The 22,526-nt window shown below is 33.5% G+C and overlaps 2 protein-coding genes across 2 annotated transcripts; one reads left to right on the forward strand and one right to left on the reverse strand.

Moving 5' to 3' along the window:
• Nucleotides 1-256: 256 nt before the first annotated feature.
• Nucleotides 257-22,211, forward strand: LOC134715968 (uncharacterized). The gene is made up of 2 exons (XM_063578577.1): nt 257-294; nt 20,955-22,211. The coding sequence occupies exon 2, from the start codon at nt 20,970-20,972 to the stop codon at nt 21,537-21,539; it is 570 nt and encodes a 189-aa protein (XP_063434647.1). The 5' UTR covers nt 257-294; nt 20,955-20,969; the 3' UTR covers nt 21,540-22,211.
• Nucleotides 1,836-8,344, reverse strand: LOC134715966 (uncharacterized). Its single transcript, XM_063578576.1, has 2 exons — nt 8,198-8,344; nt 1,836-3,589 (listed from the first exon to the last, which is right to left on the reverse strand). Exons 1-2 carry the CDS (start codon nt 8,253-8,255, stop codon nt 2,415-2,417), a joined length of 1,233 nt encoding a protein of 410 aa, XP_063434646.1. The 5' UTR covers nt 8,256-8,344; the 3' UTR covers nt 1,836-2,414.
• Nucleotides 22,212-22,526: the final 315 nt, after the last annotated feature.

Below are 22,526 nucleotides of genomic sequence, written 5' to 3' on the forward strand. Positions count from 1 at the left end.
GAAATGCATTAGGTATACAAGTAAGGATATACATTATGAGTATTACCAGAGAGACAACTACAAAGTATCCATTTAAAACAAAAGGAAAAAGCAAGTCTTCGAATGGTATTCACTAATGATCTAACACAATCCTGCATCTGTGTTTAACTATATATAAGTCCTTGAAATACAAAATTAGATACAATTCAAAAGAGGTAATCGCAGGCCTAAGATTTACTAAATATTAACGAAATATATACTTAGACGGAACTAACAACGACAACTAACAACCGGCTTCTGGTAGCGGCACAAACAGTTTGTATACCTAGAGTAAACATGTTTCCTATAGTGTTCAATTCTACCCCTTCGCGGTCACTTCACTTTGGACACTGGGGTAGTTTATATTTACACTAATTGTTTGTTAATATTTTTGCATTGTACATAAATCTATAAGGTCTTGGGTTCTCAAACTGTTCACGACGTCTTTTCACTAAATCCGTCGGATGTGTATACACCATCTATCTATTAGCTAGTTGAAATGCATGACTTTGAAGTAGCTCTCCGAAACTGCTGGTACTCCTGTAAATAACTCAATGAGAAAGATAACAAGAACACAAAATAATGAAAAAATATCCCGTATTTAATAGTAAAAATACACACAAACAAAATTATTCTGACAATCTAGACAATTTAAGTTTTTCTAGTTAATATTTTCTTTTTTTTTACAAATGCTGATTTCTCAACAACTAAAAATCACACAAAACTTTCATACTATTATTTAATACTATAATTTAGTGATCTAAATGTATCACATACATTTTTTTTTTTTGCCATTTGAAAAAAGTTTAGCCACCTGTACATAAGATTTGTTCCCACTTGTAAACTATATGTCATTTAAATGTTCATTACGTAGAACTGACTTCAAAATTTTTGGACAATTTTTCTAGCGGTAAGGAAACAACCATTTGACTTCAAAAGGGGGGTGGGGGTGGGAATGGAAATATTCCGATCCCAAATTTGATAAAAAAAAAATGTTCATACAGATGAAAAAAATATATTCTGGATCAAGAGTTTCCCCATACATTATAGTGTTAAATATTGAAAAAAAATGTATTTGATCACCAGCATCGAAAAAAAAGGAATAAAAACGTACGCGCGAGAAAAAAAATCTGACTCAGATACCCCCCCCCCCCCTTTTTTTAAGTTTACTGGTTGCTACTTTATGAAAGCCATTTTAATAATTTGCAGTAGTTTGAATATACTAGAGATGTCTCGATTACGCATTAGAAAACGTTAGCTGCAGCAGCGTGCTTACAGCCAAAAAAGGATTGAGATATTAGGGATCACTACATTTTTATCTTTTCTGTTTGTTTCAAATGGTATTTCTTCTCCAAGGCGTATTTGGTAAAAGAATAGGGTAACGTTTTTTTAATTTATTTTAAGTGTTTTTTAACGGATCTGGAATACTAGACAAACATATCATTTACCCCACACTTTTTTTAGTCATGCATTTATGCGTGAATCGCTGTTTGAGTAAAGACCAGTGGCAAATATTTCTGTGTATGTCAAGTCGATTCGGGAAGACCTTTTAAAATGAATTAGGCAGCAACTATTTACTTCATTTCTTGGGGAAGGGGGGTAGATGGGCGTGGGCTATTGATTTTTTTCAGGATTTTTGTGACAAGTCGAAATAAATTTTAGCATTATATATAGTGGCAGCTGAGGGTGAAACAAACAAACAAATATTTCAGGGCCAAAAACTGGAAACACTTTTTGTTTCCAAAACAAAATTCATAGCTCAACACCCTCACCCCCTTGCTTATATATTTTATACTCAACTATAATAGCCCCCCCCCCGAAAATCAATTTGTTGCTGCCTTATGGGTTCGACAATGATGCTGCTTTGAGTCTTGATCAGGGGTTAATAAAGTACGTGAATTTTTTTTAACAAAAAAAAACTGTAAAATTTAGACAACAATTTCTGTAAAGAACTATACTGATAATTATCAAAAATATCAATTTTACTCAAAAATACTTTCCTCCTTAAATACATACACGGTAAAACTAATGTCCTAAATGCCTAGTTTTGTGTACACTTAACCTACACAAGGCCTACATTGACTATCGACTGTGTGTAGATTAAACATGATTTAAACTACATGTAAACATTGAGTTTTATCAATGGGAACGCAATTGTGTTTAGTTTACGTGTGAGTTACACTAACACAACACCGAATTTAGGTCAATGTGAACACGGCCTAACTCTTGCACCGTGTAGTAAATCTAGAATATTCGCCAAAATCAAATTGCTTTCCAAAAAAACCTATATTTATATCTCCTAGAATTATAATTTGTGATAGATGATAACTATTAAAAGCTAGTAAGTATCCAATGCAAAAGTGTTCAATCAGCAACTTTAAAGCTCATTAGTCAAATTAGAAAAACCAGGGACCAGTAGTTTTAGGGTCTTTCATATATGTTTTGACTGTATTGTCGAGTGTCTGGTCAGTGTTTTCTCCTATTCCAAAATTTTGGGCCTCCATGTTGGTAAATTCATTGTAGCCCGACGAAGTGAGCGGCGGCGGTGCTCCTCTTACAAACGTGTCCTGTTGTTTAAAATTTGGATGAATTCTTTTCTGTACATACGGAGAATAATCAGTTATAAATTCACTTAATTTAGGAATTTTATTCAAAACATGAGAAGAGCTAAATTCGGGTAATGCTTCTGTTTGCTGAATAGAAGACAGCGTATTAGATTGGCTAAGTCTGCGTTTATTTTTAATTTTAGTCCCCTGGTCTGGAGAAAACTCGTCGATATTCTGTTGTTTAAATAATTGTGAATTATCGGCGATACTTTGTTCTTGAAACAGTTGAGAATTATCGGCGATTCTTTGTTCTTGGAATAGTTTTGAATTATCGGCGATACTTTGTTTTTGAGGAAATTGTGAATCGAATAGCGACGGTTCCTGTGATATTGATCTTGACTCGAACTGACTATTCTCATTTTTGTTTAAAAGGTCCATATTGTTTTGATCGAAATTAGGACCATCTGTTAAAGAATTGATTCGCTCGATTCCAATACCTGGATCGACCAATTCTCCAAAACTTGGCCTCCGTCTCGATTTTCTTCTCTTTGAAGTCACCACAACATCTTGAGCTTTTATCATATCAGCCTTTATCATGTCAGCTTGTAATCTATTTGCTCTCATATTGTCTGTTTTGATATAGTTTGCCTGGAGTTCTTTTGCCCTTAACAGTCCATTTGAAGCTTCTACTCTTGTTCTTCGTCGTCCTCCTTCTCGAAGTACGGGCCTTTCGGAAATTTCATTGCGTGGTTCTAACGTGGCTTCAATTAACGGATCTTTTTGTTTTCGTCGTCGTCGTTTCTTCGTTTTACGACGACGGGACACCGACCCAGTACCATCCATATCCATCATAGCTTGGGCTGCGTTACGTTTCCGTAGGACGTGATGTATCCCACCATCTGGATAAAAGTCCTTCAAGGTGTTGAATTTTTCAATAAAAGTTATTTCCCCTGGACTTACACTATGCTTAATTTTACTGAGAAGTGTTTCTTCATAGTGCCTCGGTAACTTCTGGCTCTCGGCTTCTGAAATGACAAAAGGGGAAGATTAATCTTCAGCAAAGAGAGAAAATAGATATATTTCTAAGTACTTTGAGTTCACTTGTTCTCGTCCGTCCAGAACATGCATGAAGTATCATATATTTGCTATATGATATTAATCAAGCTAACATCAATCAATCAATCTGTAAGGTGTTTCTAAGAAAGACTTATTAAACAGACTGTTTAATTATAAAACATGTACAAACCATTTATTAAAGACGATTTGTGTGATAATAAAAGGTCATTACCGGGTTGCATTTGATTCATTTCCTTGTTACGTGTAAAACGACTTTGTTAAGTAATAATTGATGATGGCAATGGATCCGGTAGAAATATTTCTTTAACGAATTTAAGCAGTCATGTTATTTTATTACTTTATCATAAGCCCCGTAAATATTAAATACTGATGTATTGAAGAATATAAATTTTGGAGATGTGTTATGATTGCCAATGAGACAACTATCCACCAAATGACGCGGGTTAAGTCCATTTACTCAGTAAGCAACTGGTAGGTTTCGTACGGCCTTCCACAAGGAACAAAACTTACACCATATAACCGGCTACTAAGACCCCAACGTGACATAAAGAAAAACAGATTTAATCACTTCTTCACCGTAAACCGGTGTATCAGTTTTTTTCAAAACTATAGATTTTTTTTACCATAAATGCCTTGCTCTTATAAACACTTAAAAAACATATTATAACCAATCATGGTATATAATAGCTTACAAGATTTATTGCTTCACAGTATAAAAACACATTTGAAACTTCCGTTTCAAGCAATATTTAGAATGTGTTTTGACAGCCTTTAACCGAATGAAACCAGTTTTACTGTTTGACACATCCGATCTATCTATAATACTAAAATTACGAGGTCCAATTTGTCAGCCGTCATCACGTAAAAACGACGAATCACAGAATTCAACTTTATATATAACTAATATAGTACAAAGGTGTAGATTAAAAATTACACCACTCCAGGCCCTTTTGTTTTCCACGTAATTAATATTGCCAATAATTAAGAAGTTCCGGGTCGAGTCCGATACCGATACCAATAGTATATTCACCTGTCACCTATTACCTTATCTACGTTCCGCATCTGACAGGCGCACCACCAAACGGTGTATCCAGGATTAATATGCTATATACACGGGTCATAATCACAGGGTTGACACTACTAAATTGTCCAATTGTTACCTATTGTAGTATTTTAATCAGTAAGACTTTCTGAGATAACAATACGAATACTAAAAATCTGGACTAAAAATAAGGCGTATAGGTACAGTTTTCAATTTGTTAGTGGGCATGACGTAAAACAGCGAATCTTTATTTATAACTTATATAGGACAATGCTGGTGGCTCCATTCCAGGACCTATTGTTTTCCAAATAATAAATATTACCAATAATTGATAAGTTCCAGTTCGACGGGTTCAAACAGAAAGATTTGAAAGCAGAGAAAACTGTGTATCTTATAATCGGCATGACTTTATCAGATGACAATACTAATTTTAAAATAAGACTTGCGCAAAGTTATATACTTTAATTCAGTCACGGACCCGTGAGATCACGGGTGTGTTCTAGTTTATTTTATTTGGCTGTTATGATTTATTGAAGGTGGTGTAGGATAATTCATTGTTATCAATTCCACACCTAAAGAAAATCGTGCCCCATCCCTTTCCATATTTTTTAAGCTCTAATACATGAAAGGAACAAGATAGATAACAACAAGGAATTTCATACATAAATATACAATTCCTTAAAAAGAATAATATATAAATACATATTAATCAAAGTGATGACGTGCTGTTAACTCGGACGACCCTTATAGATTTGATGAGTGGCGAAAATAAATCATACCGACGATGTCCATTTCCCTTTAGACGGCTTTCATACTAAGAGTCAATGTCAAACATTTCAGCTATATTTGGGAGGATTACAAATTTATCCGTTTATCAATGAGGTTTGGTTCTGTGGGCACAGAAGATCGAAAGGGACAATTGAAAAATGTGTTATTTTGTCCGAATGCCGGATAATGCACTCAACGAATCTTCGCAATCCGATGACACGTGATTGTGTATCAAACAGCCAAACAGACATCTTTCCCTAATACAAGACTTGACTATTTGTAATTGACTAGAATTCTATACTCATGTTACCCTCCTTGTGTAGACAGTACATCATTGTGTGGGTGCTGTCTTTCTTGGTTTTCTTTAATTAGTGAAATAGTTCAAATTTTAAAGTCAATACCCCAACCATTGCATTTCAGTTATGCCATGATCCAACTAATGCAAAACATATATCTTAAAATAACTACTGATTATATTGGCCACTGTCTTGTCCTAACGGAAGCGGTCATTCATAACTATTTATTTGGTTCGCCTATCGGAATCAGTAGTGGATCCAGGACTATTCAGAGGGGAAGCGGTAACATGTGAATTATGGGAGGAGATAGGAGACACACGTTATATCAGTATAATTTTACTTGTTTTCCAATAGTTTAAATAATGTGGGACCCTGAACCTTTTTTACGAGCCCTCTAAAACTAATAATCCTGTTTTATCCCTTATTTGATTGTTCGTTAATTTATTGCCAGTAAGAATAGGCATAGGTTTTTTAATACACCTGAAGTGATGGACAGTTTTCCCTTTTTTAATGGGTTGACATGATCAGTAGATATAAAGCTGAAAACAAAAAATATAGTCTGTCCTAGGTAAAAGTTAGCAGGCCAGCATCCGCGATTGGCCTTTTGGTATGTTATCGGGAAAAGGGAAAAGGAAAAAATATTCGGTTTGTTTGAACTAAAATATCGAAATAAAGTTTTAAGCTTCAGTAAAGTCAAGGGCGTTTGAGTTGTGAGTAGGACAAGGAAGACAACACTATGCATTTGTCCATCAAACTCTTAGACAAAATAAAATAATTGAAAATACAAAACGAAAACTAAATAGGACTCTGACCTATACTTCAGACTGTTAGAATACAGGAAAGATATATTTTTCAGTTGTGTGCTTTTCAAAAGTTTGCCCCCATGTCCCATTTTCAGTTTTATCCTACGCCGTTTAAAGATGTTACAACACTTGTCTGCACGAAAATACATGAGTGACTGACACCTCTTGACTGTTTTATTAACTTGCAACATGTCATTTTGTTACCTACAACAATAAATCTGATCCATTTTTCCAATAAAAGCTTTAAATATTCGGTAGTATGTATGTCTATTTCAAAAATTTAACATTTGAATAAAAAAAATCATACATGTTTCAAAGAGAAAGTTACAACGGAGTGAAACAAAACGAAAGACACCTACAAGTATGTTACTTTTGGATTAGAATAGCTGTTTATAACACACATATCTCTGATAACATGAAACAGATAGTTTTTTGTTCCAAAATTGAAATTGCACCGATTGTGGGTTTGTTTTTACTATTTTCGGTTGCTCTTACTTAACCAAAACACCATGCAGAATGTCATATCCACAGGAAATTTCATTTCCATGAAATGAAAAGCATCGTACTCAGAAAATCCATCGTGACATCGTAATGTTTCCCTTTCGCTCAGTAAAACTAATAGAGTCAGCACTTCGGTGTTGACATGAATATCAATTATATGGTCCTTTTTGTTATAAATTTCTGTTTACAAAATTTTGAATTTTTCGAAAAACTAAGGATTTTCTTTCCCCAGGAGTAGATTACCTTAGCCGTATTTGGCACAACTTTTTGGAATTTTGGGTCCTCAATGCTCTTCAACTTTGTATTTATTTGGCTTTTTCAACTATTTTGATCTGAGCGTCACTGATGAGTCTTATGTAGACGAAACGCGCGTCTGGCGTATAAAATTATAATCCTGGTACTTTTGATAACTTTTTTTTGAATACTATAGAAGCTGAAATTGGATGAAAACATCACTACAGATTGTATCCGAATAATAATTAAAAAGCACCGACGTATACTGTTATCTCAAATCACAAAAAGACCAGAAGGCTGGCAAATGAATAATACAGATTACAATCTCTCTTTCGACTTTATACTAAAAGAAACTTTCATGTGTTTTCTACGTCCAGTGTCAATTATTTGAATACATTTGCGGAGATTACATATTTTAACAGTTACCAATTTGGTAAGCTTTACTGGGTGAGAATAAAGGGTATTCATTGAAAGGGGCAACTAAAAGAGAAAAATATATAAAAAGCTATCGTATGTGTTGTGTCTTATATTTAGACATAAGAAGATGCGGTATTAGTGCCAATGAAACAACTCTCCACCTTAAGTCACAATTTATAAAAGTAAACTAGTATAGGTCGAAGTACGGCATTCACCACGGAGCTTTGGCTCACCCCGAAAAGCAAACTCTAAATGACTCCAACATATAATTAGTGTAAAACCATTCAAACGGGGAAAATAACGGTCTAATCTGTAGAAGAAGAAAAAAAAGAGAAACGAGAAACACATAGGAACCACATCAACAAACGAAAACTATACTGAGCTTTCTTCTCTATTTTGTGTACGTGACATGCCATTCATATACATATATGTATATTAACAGATTTTTTTGTCCTTTCACATAGTAAAATCCAAAGATCTCATTTACTGTCTTACCTGCTATAAAGAAAACTATTTGAAAAGCAAGGATAAAAATAATCAGCTCCTTCATCATCCGAACACTTCCCGTCCTGAAAATCTGACTTTCCTATCCTATACTGTCCTATAGTCTCTAAACAAAAGAACATTGTATATCTTGTTTGATATAATTTATTGTACAGATGTAATGGCCTTTTGTGACAGGTTAAGTATATACAATCAGGTGAACCAAATACACTGATTATCACGGTATGTATAGTGCCCGACTTAGGTCGTGTTTTTTTGAGTGAATCATCACTTAGTATTAGGTGCGATCGCTCAGATTGATTTGCTATCCTCTTTATAATATTTTAATCATGACTGTTAATTTATTCTGAAAACTAAAAACATATGGAGCAAAAATTGACACAAAAAATGACACAAAATGTCCTTGTATTTTACATAAAAATAAGTGTTTTACATTGTAAAAATGCGTTTTTTCGAGTATAACGTACAATTTTTTAACAAATGGTTCTGTTTTTTTTTTTTTTTTTTTTTTTATAAAGACAAGTGAATCAGACAGAAGGCATTGTTGGGCTCAAAATGTACATATCTAGTTTGCAGCTGTTATTTAGCGATTGCCAATATTATCTATATTCCTTATTAATTGTGGAAAAACATACCACTATGCTGATCAAATTTAACTCCTTTCAATCTAATGATAATTTGCTGTTCTGATTTTTTGGTACTATAATCTTGCAGTATTTAGATATAGATTTATTAGAAATGAATGAAACTTTTATAATTTAATTTTATACTACATTTTGTTTTTACAGTAAATTATGTTTGATAATTTATATAAATTGCACCTGGAGTTTGAAAGATAGGGGTACGAAAACTAAGTGACAGGAGTAAAAATCAGTAAAATGCATTATAAACACAACTATTTTACCAAGAGAGAATTGAGACAAGAGGCAAATGACCAAGCATAACATAGGCTTGATTGACTCCTCTCCACGCAGATGTTACATTTGAACATTGTTCTTGTTTTCCATTTTGAGTACTATAAATTAAGTCATCATCAAGACAAAAAGTAAATAAAAACATTTAGGGTGTAATAACACATAGATATAGGAAGATGTGGTGTGAGTGCCAATGAAACAACTCTCCATCCAAGTAACAATTTAAAAAGTAAACCATTATAGGTTAAAGTACGGCCTTCACGCTTTACACTGAATATGCATGAAGATCTAAATACAACATTGAACTGCTTGAAACTTTAGTCTGGGAAAACAAACTTTATTGATTTTAAAAGTCTAATTGGCTTTGAACTAGCTTTCAGTAACTTCAAGCACTCTTACAATGGTACTTTGTGTCTATTGTTTTTATGTTAGTTTGTTTGTATGTGTTTCGTGCCAATCTATTGAGATAAGTTAATAAAAAATCATCTTAACAGTGTGTTCTTATGTGCGTGTCCTTAGTCAAGATCCTGTCCAGTGAATATCGTTGGTTCACGGCCGTCATATTTTTTTAGTTTTAATTTGTATTACTAGTATACAGACTATTTCGTTATTTTTTTTTATTTTTTCTCATTATTCATAGCAAAGTCTTTTATTGCTGGAATGTTTGGTACAGGTTTTTTCTCACTGTTGAATGCAAGTATACCTACGCGTTGTCGTGTTGGATAGTTCCAACATATTTACATGGGTGTGGACATTTTAGATTGATCCAAACATACATAAACCTGTGTGTTGGTAAAATACAATGAATGTGCATGATGTTAACAGTGGTTACTTGCGTGCAGACATGTTTGATCTATCCAAATATATGTTTGCCTTTGTCTATTTTTTAAGATGTGGCAAACAATAATATACCGGTAAACAAATGAACGATGGTTATTTTAATGTACATGTGTTATGTAATACAGCATTGCCATTGTCTTTTAAACGTAAATGCACTGACATATAACATGATAAGTCAATAAAATTGTATTTGCTCACTCGATAAAATCCGAACCGCACTCAAAAAAGCCAGGTCTGATCACCTAAAAACCACGAACATTTAAAATTAGATTTATTCTGAGAATATCCTGAACGCAATAACAAGCATTTCTATATAAAGTGTCTGTATATCTTAGGATATTTAGTTTTTCAATATACATTTGCCTGTGACAGTTGCATATTTGTATGAATACGAAACAGCTTCATTCTACATTTCGGAACTATTGAAAACTTGTAAAGCCGAATTATACTTTTTTTTAACAAAAAATATTGTAGATTTGATAATACATTTTATCACAAATACTAGCTTAGCAGTGTAAGTTATTGTCTTACAACAAAAAAAGTCTGTTTGTTTACCTTGTCATATTCACTCAACAACAAAAAATGTGGTCCCACTAACAACGATCAATTCTCTCGAAAAAGCATGATCCCAGCTGGACACTATACCTACTGTGATTGTTTACTTACAAGTAAATAAAAAATAAAATAAGACAAGAACTGTATTTTATATAACAACTTTAAAAACTGAAAACATAATCTTTTGTCATCGTTCAAATTAAAGAGATATAAAATGTATTTGACGGTTAAAGTGAATACATTTCCGGTATTATTCTGTAAAAAATTTCTTAGATATATATTTGCTAAACATAATTGAGGCTTCGGTTTAATTAATCACTTGACAGTCAACACTGGGGTTGTGAGTTCGAACCCTGCTCGTGCGGGTAAACTGACTCGACCCAATATTAATTGACTAGGATTTTCGTTTTTCCTATCGAAAGTTGGTTATTTTCTACGGGCACTCCGGCTTCCACCACCAATAAAAACTTGCCACCAGGAAATAGCCCAAATGCGGTGCTTAACAGTGGCGTTAAAACCAAGAAAATCAATCAAAACATAATTTGCACTCCTAAGCAACGATTTTCTTATGTAGACGATCGTCGTGAAAGTGTTTAAACATTTTAACCACATATACGTTAAGCAGGCGACATTCAATCAATCTTATGTAGACGAAATGCGTTTCAAGGGTACGAACTTATTACACCAGAAGTTAGATTTTTTGTTAAATACAAAACGAATATCTTGTCAATAAAAAAACCCCCAGAATCTTGATCATATCATATGAAAAATGGGATGTGGAATGATTGTCCATGTGACAACTCTCCACAAGAGACCAAATGACACAAAATTTAACAACTATTGGTCACCGTACAGTCTTCAACAATGAACAAAGCCCACATCGCAGTCAGTTTGAATCCGGGTGTGGTTTTTTTTCTTCATGATTTCCTCCAAGAAGATATTTGTATTTACATTTGACATTCTTTTTTGGTATGTCTTTAAGTTTCACGGGAATTCAACGGGATATACTAGTGTCAAGGGTAAAGAAGTCAAATATTTGTTTTTCTACTGTAAATATACCAAGAGTGTATGTATTCTAACATATCTTTGAGGTTGTTTGGTATATCAACACCAATAGGAAAGGTTTTATCATAAAATCATGAATCGTTATTTAAAGTTAACATGACAGTAACATTACAGATTAATTATGATAATTTAGGTTTGAAAAACAGTGCAAGAAATAATTTTCGATTTCTTAATACAGATTTGTAATTACATAAAGTCTACAGAGGGTAAAAGGGTGACTATTTCGTTACGTGTGTTTCAAATAGTTACGATATGTCCATTGTTTTAATTGCTGTAAACTTCTGTCACTGCAGCGTTTATAAGCGACCAAAATTATCAGCCTCTTACACGAGATTAAGACTGAAATACTCTAAAACACTAACAAATGTATTCATAACATATTCTTATTCTTATTACAACTGAAATTAAAAAGTTGTAAAGTTTATAAAGTGTTTTTAGGTGCACTTGCCCATCGGCCAAATGGTTGAAACATGGGTCTTAATTATGGGGTAAATTGATTCTCCCCGGGTTTTTGTTTTTATCTGAAAGGGCATCAAGTATACAACGAACATGATTTAGGCGCGGTAATTGTTGAGTATATTCGATGAGTAGAAGATGATGATAACATGATTTTTTAAAAGCTAATAATAAATGCGGACTTCATATACAAGCAGACGTAAGCTGAAATTCGTTAGTATGTATTAAAGTCTTGTAAAATAAAGTTGTTCTTTAACAGCGATGATGTTATAGTACGATAGTACTCTGAACGAAAACTACACAAACAAAATGTGGCTGATTTGTTAAACAAGGTTGTTGTTGACAAGTTCAAAACAAAACTGTAAATTATTACTCTGTATACTTACTTAATGTATAATTTATAATTTTGTTACTAACTTGTCAACAACCACTTTGTTTTGACAGAACAGCCTCATCTTGTTTGTGTAGTTTCCGCTATCAGTTTGACATCTACAAGTGTAATATTCAAGTGACCTCAGGTTATTAGTATCCATTTTTTAATTTGTCGGACATCTTCAATTAACGGAAAGTTGACATGTCAGATAAAATCAAACACCGCAATAGTTGGGGAATATTATGTACATCAGACAGATTCTTTGCATATTAACAATTGGTTATCTGACCAATCAAGCACACCCTCAGGTTATTGAAAACACGTGGTTAGAATAGACCACTGCTTGATGTTGGCTTTAATCGAATGTTGATAATCATATAAGGATCTACACTATACATGTAAGTACTTTTAATTTTATTTTGTATATTTCATTTTAACTAAAGCAGTCTATCAATTAAACTTATTAATACACGTTTCATGATAAAAATAAATGTAAATTGCCAAAATAATCTGTACATTGAATTATATGTTTGTAAAGTAGATAATAGGACAGCGTGCTACTGTTAAATGTCGGGTGGTCATTTTAAAAGATAAGTTTGTAACGGGAAAACATTGCAGTAGCTAATCGCAACTGAAAATCGAGCGAGACAATTGCGTGGACAGGCTGAATGAGTATTTGTTGCTTGCAGCAAAATTTGCATGCATCACCCGTTTTACTATTTTTAGTTATATCACTTAGAAAGTATCAAAAGGTTCAAGCAAGGGACATGACGAAATGAGATACAAAGTCAGTTATAAAAAAGTGTACACGAGGGATCTATGACTATAGTTATTTTAGCTGTTATTCATCTGTTCATACATAGTCTTTCTGAAAAACATTCTATCGTTGTGAAATCGAAATGACTAGTACTAGTATTTGCTTTTGAGTATCATATGAAGAATACAGATAGTGAGATGAACTTGTGAAGCTGTATCTTTAGTCGTTCTGCATAATCATGCTGGAATATATTCTATGTTAGTAAAATCGTAATATTGAGTACTTGCTCTTGTTTTCTTTCCGTTACAGTATCAGTAATTGTATTTTTTGTTGGTGCCGCTTTAACAGATTACACACTTCAAGAAGAAGTGTAACCCTACGTACTCTGACTCAGTGTTATGACTCAGAGTTGCTAAACCATGAATTTACTCTTAAATGCTTTATTCTCGCTGCAGCAATAAATTATCTTTAACTAGTATATATAGTGTTTGGCCTGGTTGGGGTCGTTACACATCATCCTAACAACAAAAAGCAAGCAATTCACTCACACAGGTGGTTCTTTCCAGAGCGATGACACTAAATTAAAGCCGTTTTAAATAACGTTGTCGAGGTGGGTTTTTTTTTAACTGTTTTTCAAATTACATAAAAAAAAATTTAAAGAAATAACTTATTTGAATATGTCCCGAATTACAAGTCTTTTGTAAACTGTTAGACTTCTATAAATGTCTTTCTGTTGATTTAATATCCCCTTTTCTTTTGCTTATGGAGAGAAAGATGCATTGAGAGAGAGGTGCGACAAACAAATCTTGGTCTTATAAGGATAATTTAAACTTTCTATATTAAACTAGTACGATTAATTTCGTGGAATTTTGTTTATTAATTTCTTAGAAGTAATTGAAACTATAAGTATTGTCCTTGATTGTAAATAAAAAAAGATTTTTGTAGAATTTTAAAGTTTAAAAAATCCGAATACAATGCCTTCGATTTAATACAATTACACACGCAAATATACTGGTGATTTGCCAGCAAACCGTTTCTATACCCCCTTTTCATAGTTAACCAGCATTTGTTGTTTAAGTAAGAAGGAATAAAAGAATATGGATTGCATCTTTGACTTATCAGAAGTTACACTAACAACTTCATTATTTTAAAGTTGGCAAATTTCGTAATCTTACTACCCATAGTATATGGTCCCAGATAGATATATATATATATATGGAGATTTTGTTTGATGCCAAACATGCAACTAACTAAAGCTGACCATAATATATATATATGTCTCTGAGCTGACAATATGAACAATTACACATTATTTTATAGCAGCCTTCAACAGTGAGCAACACTCACGCCGTATATACATGTAGTAAGCTTTCAAAGAACTAGGATGATAGATGTGAATCAAATCAAATGCATGAGAAACCCAACTAAATAATTTATAACACAGCAATAAACGAAAAACAATTATGACAGACTTGCATTTTTTGTTAGATGCTCCTTTTTAAATCGTGCTATTGGGTAAATGCAAACAATGATCAACCGTCCTAGACTCAGGGATAGAACTTAAGACAGTTAGACTTGAGCAATGGTAGCTCACAGTTTACTGTATATTGTGTAGCCCATATATACAGTCCTATGCAAGAAAAGCAGAAATTTCAGTAGCCCACACCAATTTTAGGGGCCATTGGTCTGTGGGCCCCTGCTTATTTCATACCCTGCTAGAACTGTCAACTTGATATTATGTTTTTTTTCGGTATGATGGCCAATGAGACAACTCTTCACAAGAGACCAAAATGACACAGTAATTAACAACTAAAGGTCACCGTATGGCCTTCACCAATGAAAAAAAGTCCACATAGTTCACATAAAAAAAAGACAAATGCAAGACCATCCAAACGAGAAAACTAACTGACTAATTTGTGTACAAAATAATAAACGAATAACAAATATGTTCCTTTTATAGTGTGTTATAAGGTAAATGCCAAAAAATACTGTCCTAGTATTGTCAGCGCTTTTTCTAGTTTGATTATTTTTTAATTGCAGCTTACGATTAAGAAATTTCACACAGCTATCGTTTATAATATTGCAGTATATCTTTTTCCAAAAATCTCGGGACCAGCTGTTTATTAAAGGGACGTTTATTAATTTATTTTTTAACTGATTCTAATCGGTGATGAAAATGTATTAAGGGTAAAAGGTTGCGGGTTTAATAACATTCCATGTTTAAGGTTTATTTTTAGGAAGTATTTTTTAAAAACCGTCTATCAATTTAAAACTACTTGACCTAAATGGGAAATAATGTTATATGCTTAAAAAATAGTGGACTCAGGCCCTAGACGTCCCTATTATGTTAACTGAGTGTGACACATGTCAATGACAGGAAGAATAAAAGATAGAATGCATCTCTTTTTTTATCTTTTAATCTTTCTGCATTATAATAAGTATAATTCTCAACAGGTCTTTATTCAAGCTGACCTACAAACGTTTGTTTTGGTCCACTGATATTGCATTTCGTAATCCATTCAGCGATTTAAACTGATCATCAGTCTGTGTGGTTATAATCTATGTGGACCAACCTGCCGTATGTAATAAAAGTGCTAATTAGCTGCATAATTGTAGTATTTAGAGACACATTTTTCGTAATTTGGATAGCTAAACGTCAAAAGGAGTAATACTGTCAAATATTTACTCAAATTAAGACTTATATTAAAACAACGACCGGACAATTATTTGTACATGGGAAGTTAAACACGTAAAAGGAAAGAAGTGAGTATTCTTTAATTTCCGAAATTTTTGTATTGGATAAGTTTTTAAAAACAAAATATTTTATATATTTTTCTTCTTTTTAAATTCGATAAAAATACCAAAATACCCGAATCGATTCAGGAAACATGAACATTCATTACAATCATATTTGCAAGACGTTTTTTTTTTAATATTATATGTTAGTATTTAAAAATGCAATGATATTTTATAAAATATTCGAGTATATAAACATGTTGTCTACTTCTTTCATGTGTAGACCAATCCACGTTCCAGATTATTCATTTAGACAATTTTATCTTCACGTAAAAATACCCCCAAAAAATAAATGAAACGTATAAGCTGTGTTCCTTTTCTATAATTCGAAAACAATATTCTAGCTCACCGTCTTTTCAAATAGTTTATATTAATTAATGATATAAACAAATAATGTATAACGATGAAAATTAGACGGAGGTATTTACAGATATCCCCCCCCCCCCCCAATGTATTGAGAAATGCAAATACCATTGTAAAGTAATTTTTGGGGTCCGTTATAGCTTGCTGTTCGGTGTCAGTCAATGCGCCGTGTTGAAGACCGTACTATTCTATATAATGTTTTTTTTCTTTTACAAATTGTGACTTGGATGGAAATTTGTCGCATTGGCACTCATACTTCATCTTCTTATAATTATATCTTTGTATAATTGGGACCGGTTTGTGACAAAACTTCGAAATGGGTGCAATTTGTATGACTATATTTATCTTTCAATTTTAAATTTCAAATAGGCTGACACCTTGAATGAAGTTGTAACATTTTTGTGGTCATCATAGTTACTCATTGATTAATGTCTTTGACATATAGTAGGTTTCAGCTAATAAAGAAAATCATTTGAAGTTAAGAAAGATATTAAGCTCTAAATTCAAAACAGAAATAACTGAAACATTCTTTCAAATTACAACTGCTTTCCAAAATCGTTCCTAACAAAAATCTCCATTTTAAACACATTTCTCTAGTACAAGACTATCGATTTACATTAAGACAAAACATATATCCCCAGGCTCTGAAAAAAATCCGGACATGCAGATTTAACCGGCTATTTCTAGTATTTTACTGGTTTTTCTTCTGGGACATAATAGCTCGCTCGGACAGTAAAAAGATTAAGCTTTTAATAAAAATAGAAATCTTTCATCAGATCCGCTTCAAATGTTTTTATTTCAAATAATTTGCCTTAAGAAATACGATTTATTTTCCCACACAATGCTGGTATTGTAATGTTTTCTCGGGTACCTGGTATCGGGTTCAGAAACTCTCATTAGTGTACATGCTCTTGATCTTTACTGTATTATAACTACTTTAGATGAAGTGTGTACTTTAAAATTCAGGTAGGTGGAATCTATAATTATATGAGGGTAGTAGATATTCATCGTGTGAAGACTTTATTCGTTTGCTTGTCATTTCTCTATTCCTCAAGTTTCCAGTTGGGAAGTCAACATGAACCTTAAATGAAAGGTGTTTGAGTATCAAATTTCGTGCCCTCCGGACTACCTAAACATCATAATTGATTAAATTGTAATCTTGCTTTACAATGCTGCATGTTCTTCTGGGTATATTTTTCAGATATATTTTTCAGATATACCTAAGACCAAAATCGGATGTAGAAAGTTTGTAATGCTTTTATGCTCCGACCCCCACGAGGGACAATAAGGTTAACCATTGTCAGTCCGTACGTCTGTCTGTTGGTCCGTACATTTACCTGTCTATCCGTAGGTCCCGAAATTGTTTTCAGTTCTCTTACTAAGTTTGACTCAACCAAATGTTATATAACAAAAACATAATGTAGCTTGCTCATAACCACAAACCTCAGATCAAGTTCTTATTTTATTGTCGCCACTTTTATTGTTCTGGTGTTATGCCCCTTCATTACTGTATATGCAAGCGGGGATCATCTGTGTCCCACGGACACATTCTAAATGTTTGTCATAAGCAAAGCGTGGACCAAGGATCTTTATTTCAATCGGTTTGATTTTCTCATCACTTGAATTGTTCACATTTGATTTACTCTAAATCCTACAATCATATCAATTCAAATCCATCCAGAATAGAAACAGGTCACGGTGATCCAGTTTGTGTACGTTGCTAAAATGTCAGTTTTGATGTTTGCCTCAATATAACAGTCGTGCTGGAGTTACATCAAGAAAGAAAAAATCCATTAAAACCGGTGCCAGTGACCTTCTTAAACTTGCACTCAGTGAGTGAGGTGACACATTATGCTTCGTGTAGATGTCTTCACTGTGACTTTGAAATGAAGAACCGCAATTAAAGATCTAGCTCTTGCGCTTTTTTATATGCCCTTCAAAACTTTGACCGGACGTTTTATGGTATACAAATGTCCAGCGTCCGTCCGTCTGTATGTATGTATGTATGTCCGGCTTTCACATGCCACGGTGCGACCATAACTTGAGAACCGTTATCAAAATGTCATGAAACTTAACATATAGTTGTTTCTTATGATGGTCAAACGATCTGTATACTTTTTGAGTTAGGAGCTTTTATAACTAAAACAGGTGTGCGTTTTTCTCTCTCGCATGTACGCCGTATCTCAAAACGATTTATGATGTATTTTGCTTCAAACTTTACACATTTCTTATTTATATTAATATCAAGATCTGTATACTTTTTGATGATGTCAGATTCAAAATTTTATTTATTGAGGGGGGGGGTTCACATATCGCACTAATGACCAGGGGCGTAGCTAGAAAGAAACGACGTGGAAGCAACTACCGCCGAGCGGAGCGAGGCGAAAAATTTTTGAAACCCTATTATCGCGGCAGAACTTTTTTTTTCGGTTTTGGGGTCATAGGACGGTTAAAAGAGGCGCTATATGTAAATTAAAATTCATGAATGAAAAACTATTAATTATATAAATCTTCTGAATAGAGTTATGTATAAACAACACATATTTGTGATACAGAATCTACTCAAAACTGTCCAATATCTGCTCTATGGGTCTGGGCAGAAACAAACTTCTCTATTACTTTGTCAATATTTACACTGAAGTCCCGATGAATATGCAGTATTTCTATGTAACGGTCGTTGTTCATTGTTGATCCTACATTTGTTGTCAATTGCATACGTAGTACCGTGGTTGATAGATCTCCATCATGGCATGGTAGCACTCGCAAGATGTTATAAACCAGCGTACGTGTTCGGCATCGAGCGACCTCCCAATCGAATTCGCCAAAATTACATGCCAAGTCAGTTTCATATGTCTCAGACAAATTTCTGATAATACTTGGCGCGATTCCACTCTCCAGTTCCCTTATCATATGATATATGAACGCAAAAAAAATAATGAGACTTTCCAATACTGCTTTGACGTAGTTGCAGGGTAATTGGCTCCGGTAGTCAGTGGACCACATCGCCTCGGCATATTTTTTAACGATATCGAAGGGATCTGATAATTCTAATGCCGATTGGTACATCTCATTACAAACTGATGAACTGTACACTGTAAAATTTGCATCAAAACTTCATGTTTTAGACTGAGTATTACAAATTCAAATCTTGTTAAATATACAAGCTAGTTACTTCCGATTTTGTCATAACCTCCAAAATAAAAATTATTTTGAAACGTTATTTAATGTTATGTCATCGATAAAAAGAGTGACAACATAGTTCTTTCCTTTAACATTCAATTTATAAATTTTTATTTTGCCATTTCTTTCTTGCTTGCCGAATCCATGTGCACGCAATTGTGTGTTAGCGTATAGGGAGCTACGATCTTTTTCTGCATGACTCGAAAACTTGTTACTATGTTGTCAAATTAATATCCGGGATAGATGGATAGACTACAACAGTCTCCGAACGATAAACAAATATCATAATCATAATAGTCTTAGTTAATACATACATCACGCTGTCCGATTCCGATTAACCAACTCATCTCTCTCTCTTCTGTTTTTTTTTTTTTTTTTTTTTTTTTTGTGAAAACGACGTGGAAGCACGTGCTGTCGTGCCTCCGGGTAGCTACGCCCCTGATGACTATTGCTTAAAACTTACACACTTTTAGTTATATTAACCTAAAGATCTGTATATGTAATGATGATTCAAAAATTTATATTAGAGTTATTGAGTTTTTTGTAAAAGAAAAAGGCGTGATTCATATGTCGCGCCCTATCTCCGAAACTGTTTATATGATTATTGCATAAAACTTCACACACAAGACGAAGGGCGTATCATGCGCTCATGGCGCAGCTGTTTATTGCTGTTCATACATTTAGTTTGTGTCGTGGATAGACACTACATATCGAATATGGGGACCAACTGAAGCCCGCCTCCGGATGTCGGGACTTTTTCGCTGTGTTAAAGACCCATTGGTCACCTCTGGTTGTTTTCTGCCCTTGGGTAGGGTCGTTATTCTTTGACACATTTTCCATTCCCAATGTCAATTTTATTAGGTCTCTTTGATATAAATATGAATGTTCCCTTTTTGTAAATCATAAAAAAACCGACGCAAATTCTTTAACTTTTTGGATACTTTGTTTCGTGACTCGTATGAGATGTACTTGTAAAATCTATTTAATTTTAAATTCCATAAAATAGATTAACCTGCAAAATTTCTCAAGAAAAAAAGTTTTACTTGGTCAATGGACCTTACAGTTTCGATAAACAAAATAATTGCTACCTTTGTGAAATGTAACCGATTAGTTAAATTCGAGCGACAAATTGGCGAGTCTGATAAAACGATTTGAACAATTACCACATAAAAGTACAGTACAACTGGAAACAAAAGATGCATGCGATCCCGAACAAAACATAATAAATAAATATAAAGTTTTCTTAATTTTTTGCTTCCTGCTTAAAAAAAAACCCATGTCCTAAAGCTTGTTTTAATTCAAAATTCCCGTCGTGTTGAATAGTAAGTCATTTATTCTACAAAAAAAACAATCCCAAGTAAACCTTAAGATGCACAACACATATATAATTACATTTTGATCATATATCTATGATTTGTAACAGTATTAAACTATTTTTGTTTGTTTCAGATCTTAAAAAAAGTCATGCAAACTCAAAAGACGACACGAGGATTTTCTGTCCGAGCGTTTTCAGAAGGTCTGAAGAGGAGGCTATCCCCAAAGGGAAAAGAAATACAACAACCGAAAGGAATACTTCGGAACAACTCATCTGAATCTATATCATGTGTTTACTGTGATCAAAACAATAATACCAGATCTTACACAGGAACAGATACTCTCCGCAGCCGGATTGGCAATATACCAGGATGCCAGACGTGTGCAGCAATGAATACGGACAATTCGTCTAAAAAGAGCGTTAGATTTAACACCGTTGTTCGGGAGAGGAACTACATAAGATCGGATGAGGAAAATCCGACAAACAGGAAGTACAGAAAAGTTTCATCGGACTATAATAGTGCAAAAACCACAAAACCTTGCTTTCAAGCAGCAATGTTCGCATGCAGTATATGTCACATAACAATGAAAACTGAGAGTGAATTCATAACACATCAAAGAAAACATGGAATGAATAACACTCAAATTTTCCAATATCAGATGCCACACCAGTACCAGGATTATAGACCAATATCCCCACACATGTTTGTTCGACAGTAGGCCGATTTGGCTACATATGTTTGTTCGGCAGTAGACCAATATCGCCACCAATATTTGTTCGACAAGAGGCCAATTTCGCCACACATGTTTGTTCGACGGTTGGACAAAATCGATACTTCGACAGTAGGCCAATTTCACCACAAATGTTTTCTCGACAGTAGGCCAATTTCGTCACAAATGTTTTCTCAACAGTAGGCCAATTTCGCCACTAATGCTTGTCTGACAGTAGACCAAATGCGCCAAACATGTTTGTTCGGCAGAAGACACAAATGCTTGTTCGACAGTAGACCAAATGCGCCATAAATGTTTGTTCCGCAATCATGCAATGTTTGTGATTTTTTAAAATCTAGTCGTTATAAAAAACAATTATGTTCAAGATAAAATGTATAGCATTTATTGCGTATAGAAAGGAGCAGAGTTTAAAATTTTAAATGCATGAAAGTAAACCAACTGTGATTGTCGTCAAAACTTTACAACTATGATGTTTTACGAATCATCGTGCACAACTTTTTAATATAAATCATTTTATCAAATTTTTAAAGTGAAGTTTATGCATGTAACGAGAAGACAGCATGACTATCAAGACATCTGCATTATTTAAATATTTTCGATTTTAAATGTAACACATTTTAAAACATATTTTATGTACTAATGTATTAAATATTAAAATAATGAGTTCCTTTTATTGAAAATTTAAAAATCTCGCAAATGACAAATTTGACACATCAAAATAACACTATCATTGCATTCACTTTATTTATGATCACAAAAAAATGTAGGTGGATATACTTGTCATACCGCCTACGGAAATTTGGTATCAATGCAACACACTTTAATATGAACCTGTACTTAAATATGAACAGGCGGAAACCTAGTTGAAATCAAACAAGAGAAACGGAACTCTTTGTTAAAGCAGGGGAAACAAGCCAAATTGGTGTATTTAAACTTTCGAAAATTCCACCTGACATCAAATATAATTGGCCTATT

The sequence above is a fragment of the Mytilus trossulus genome, chromosome 4 (genome assembly GCF_036588685.1).
Source record: "Mytilus trossulus isolate FHL-02 chromosome 4, PNRI_Mtr1.1.1.hap1, whole genome shotgun sequence".
NCBI lineage: Eukaryota > Metazoa > Mollusca > Bivalvia > Mytilida > Mytilidae > Mytilus > Mytilus trossulus.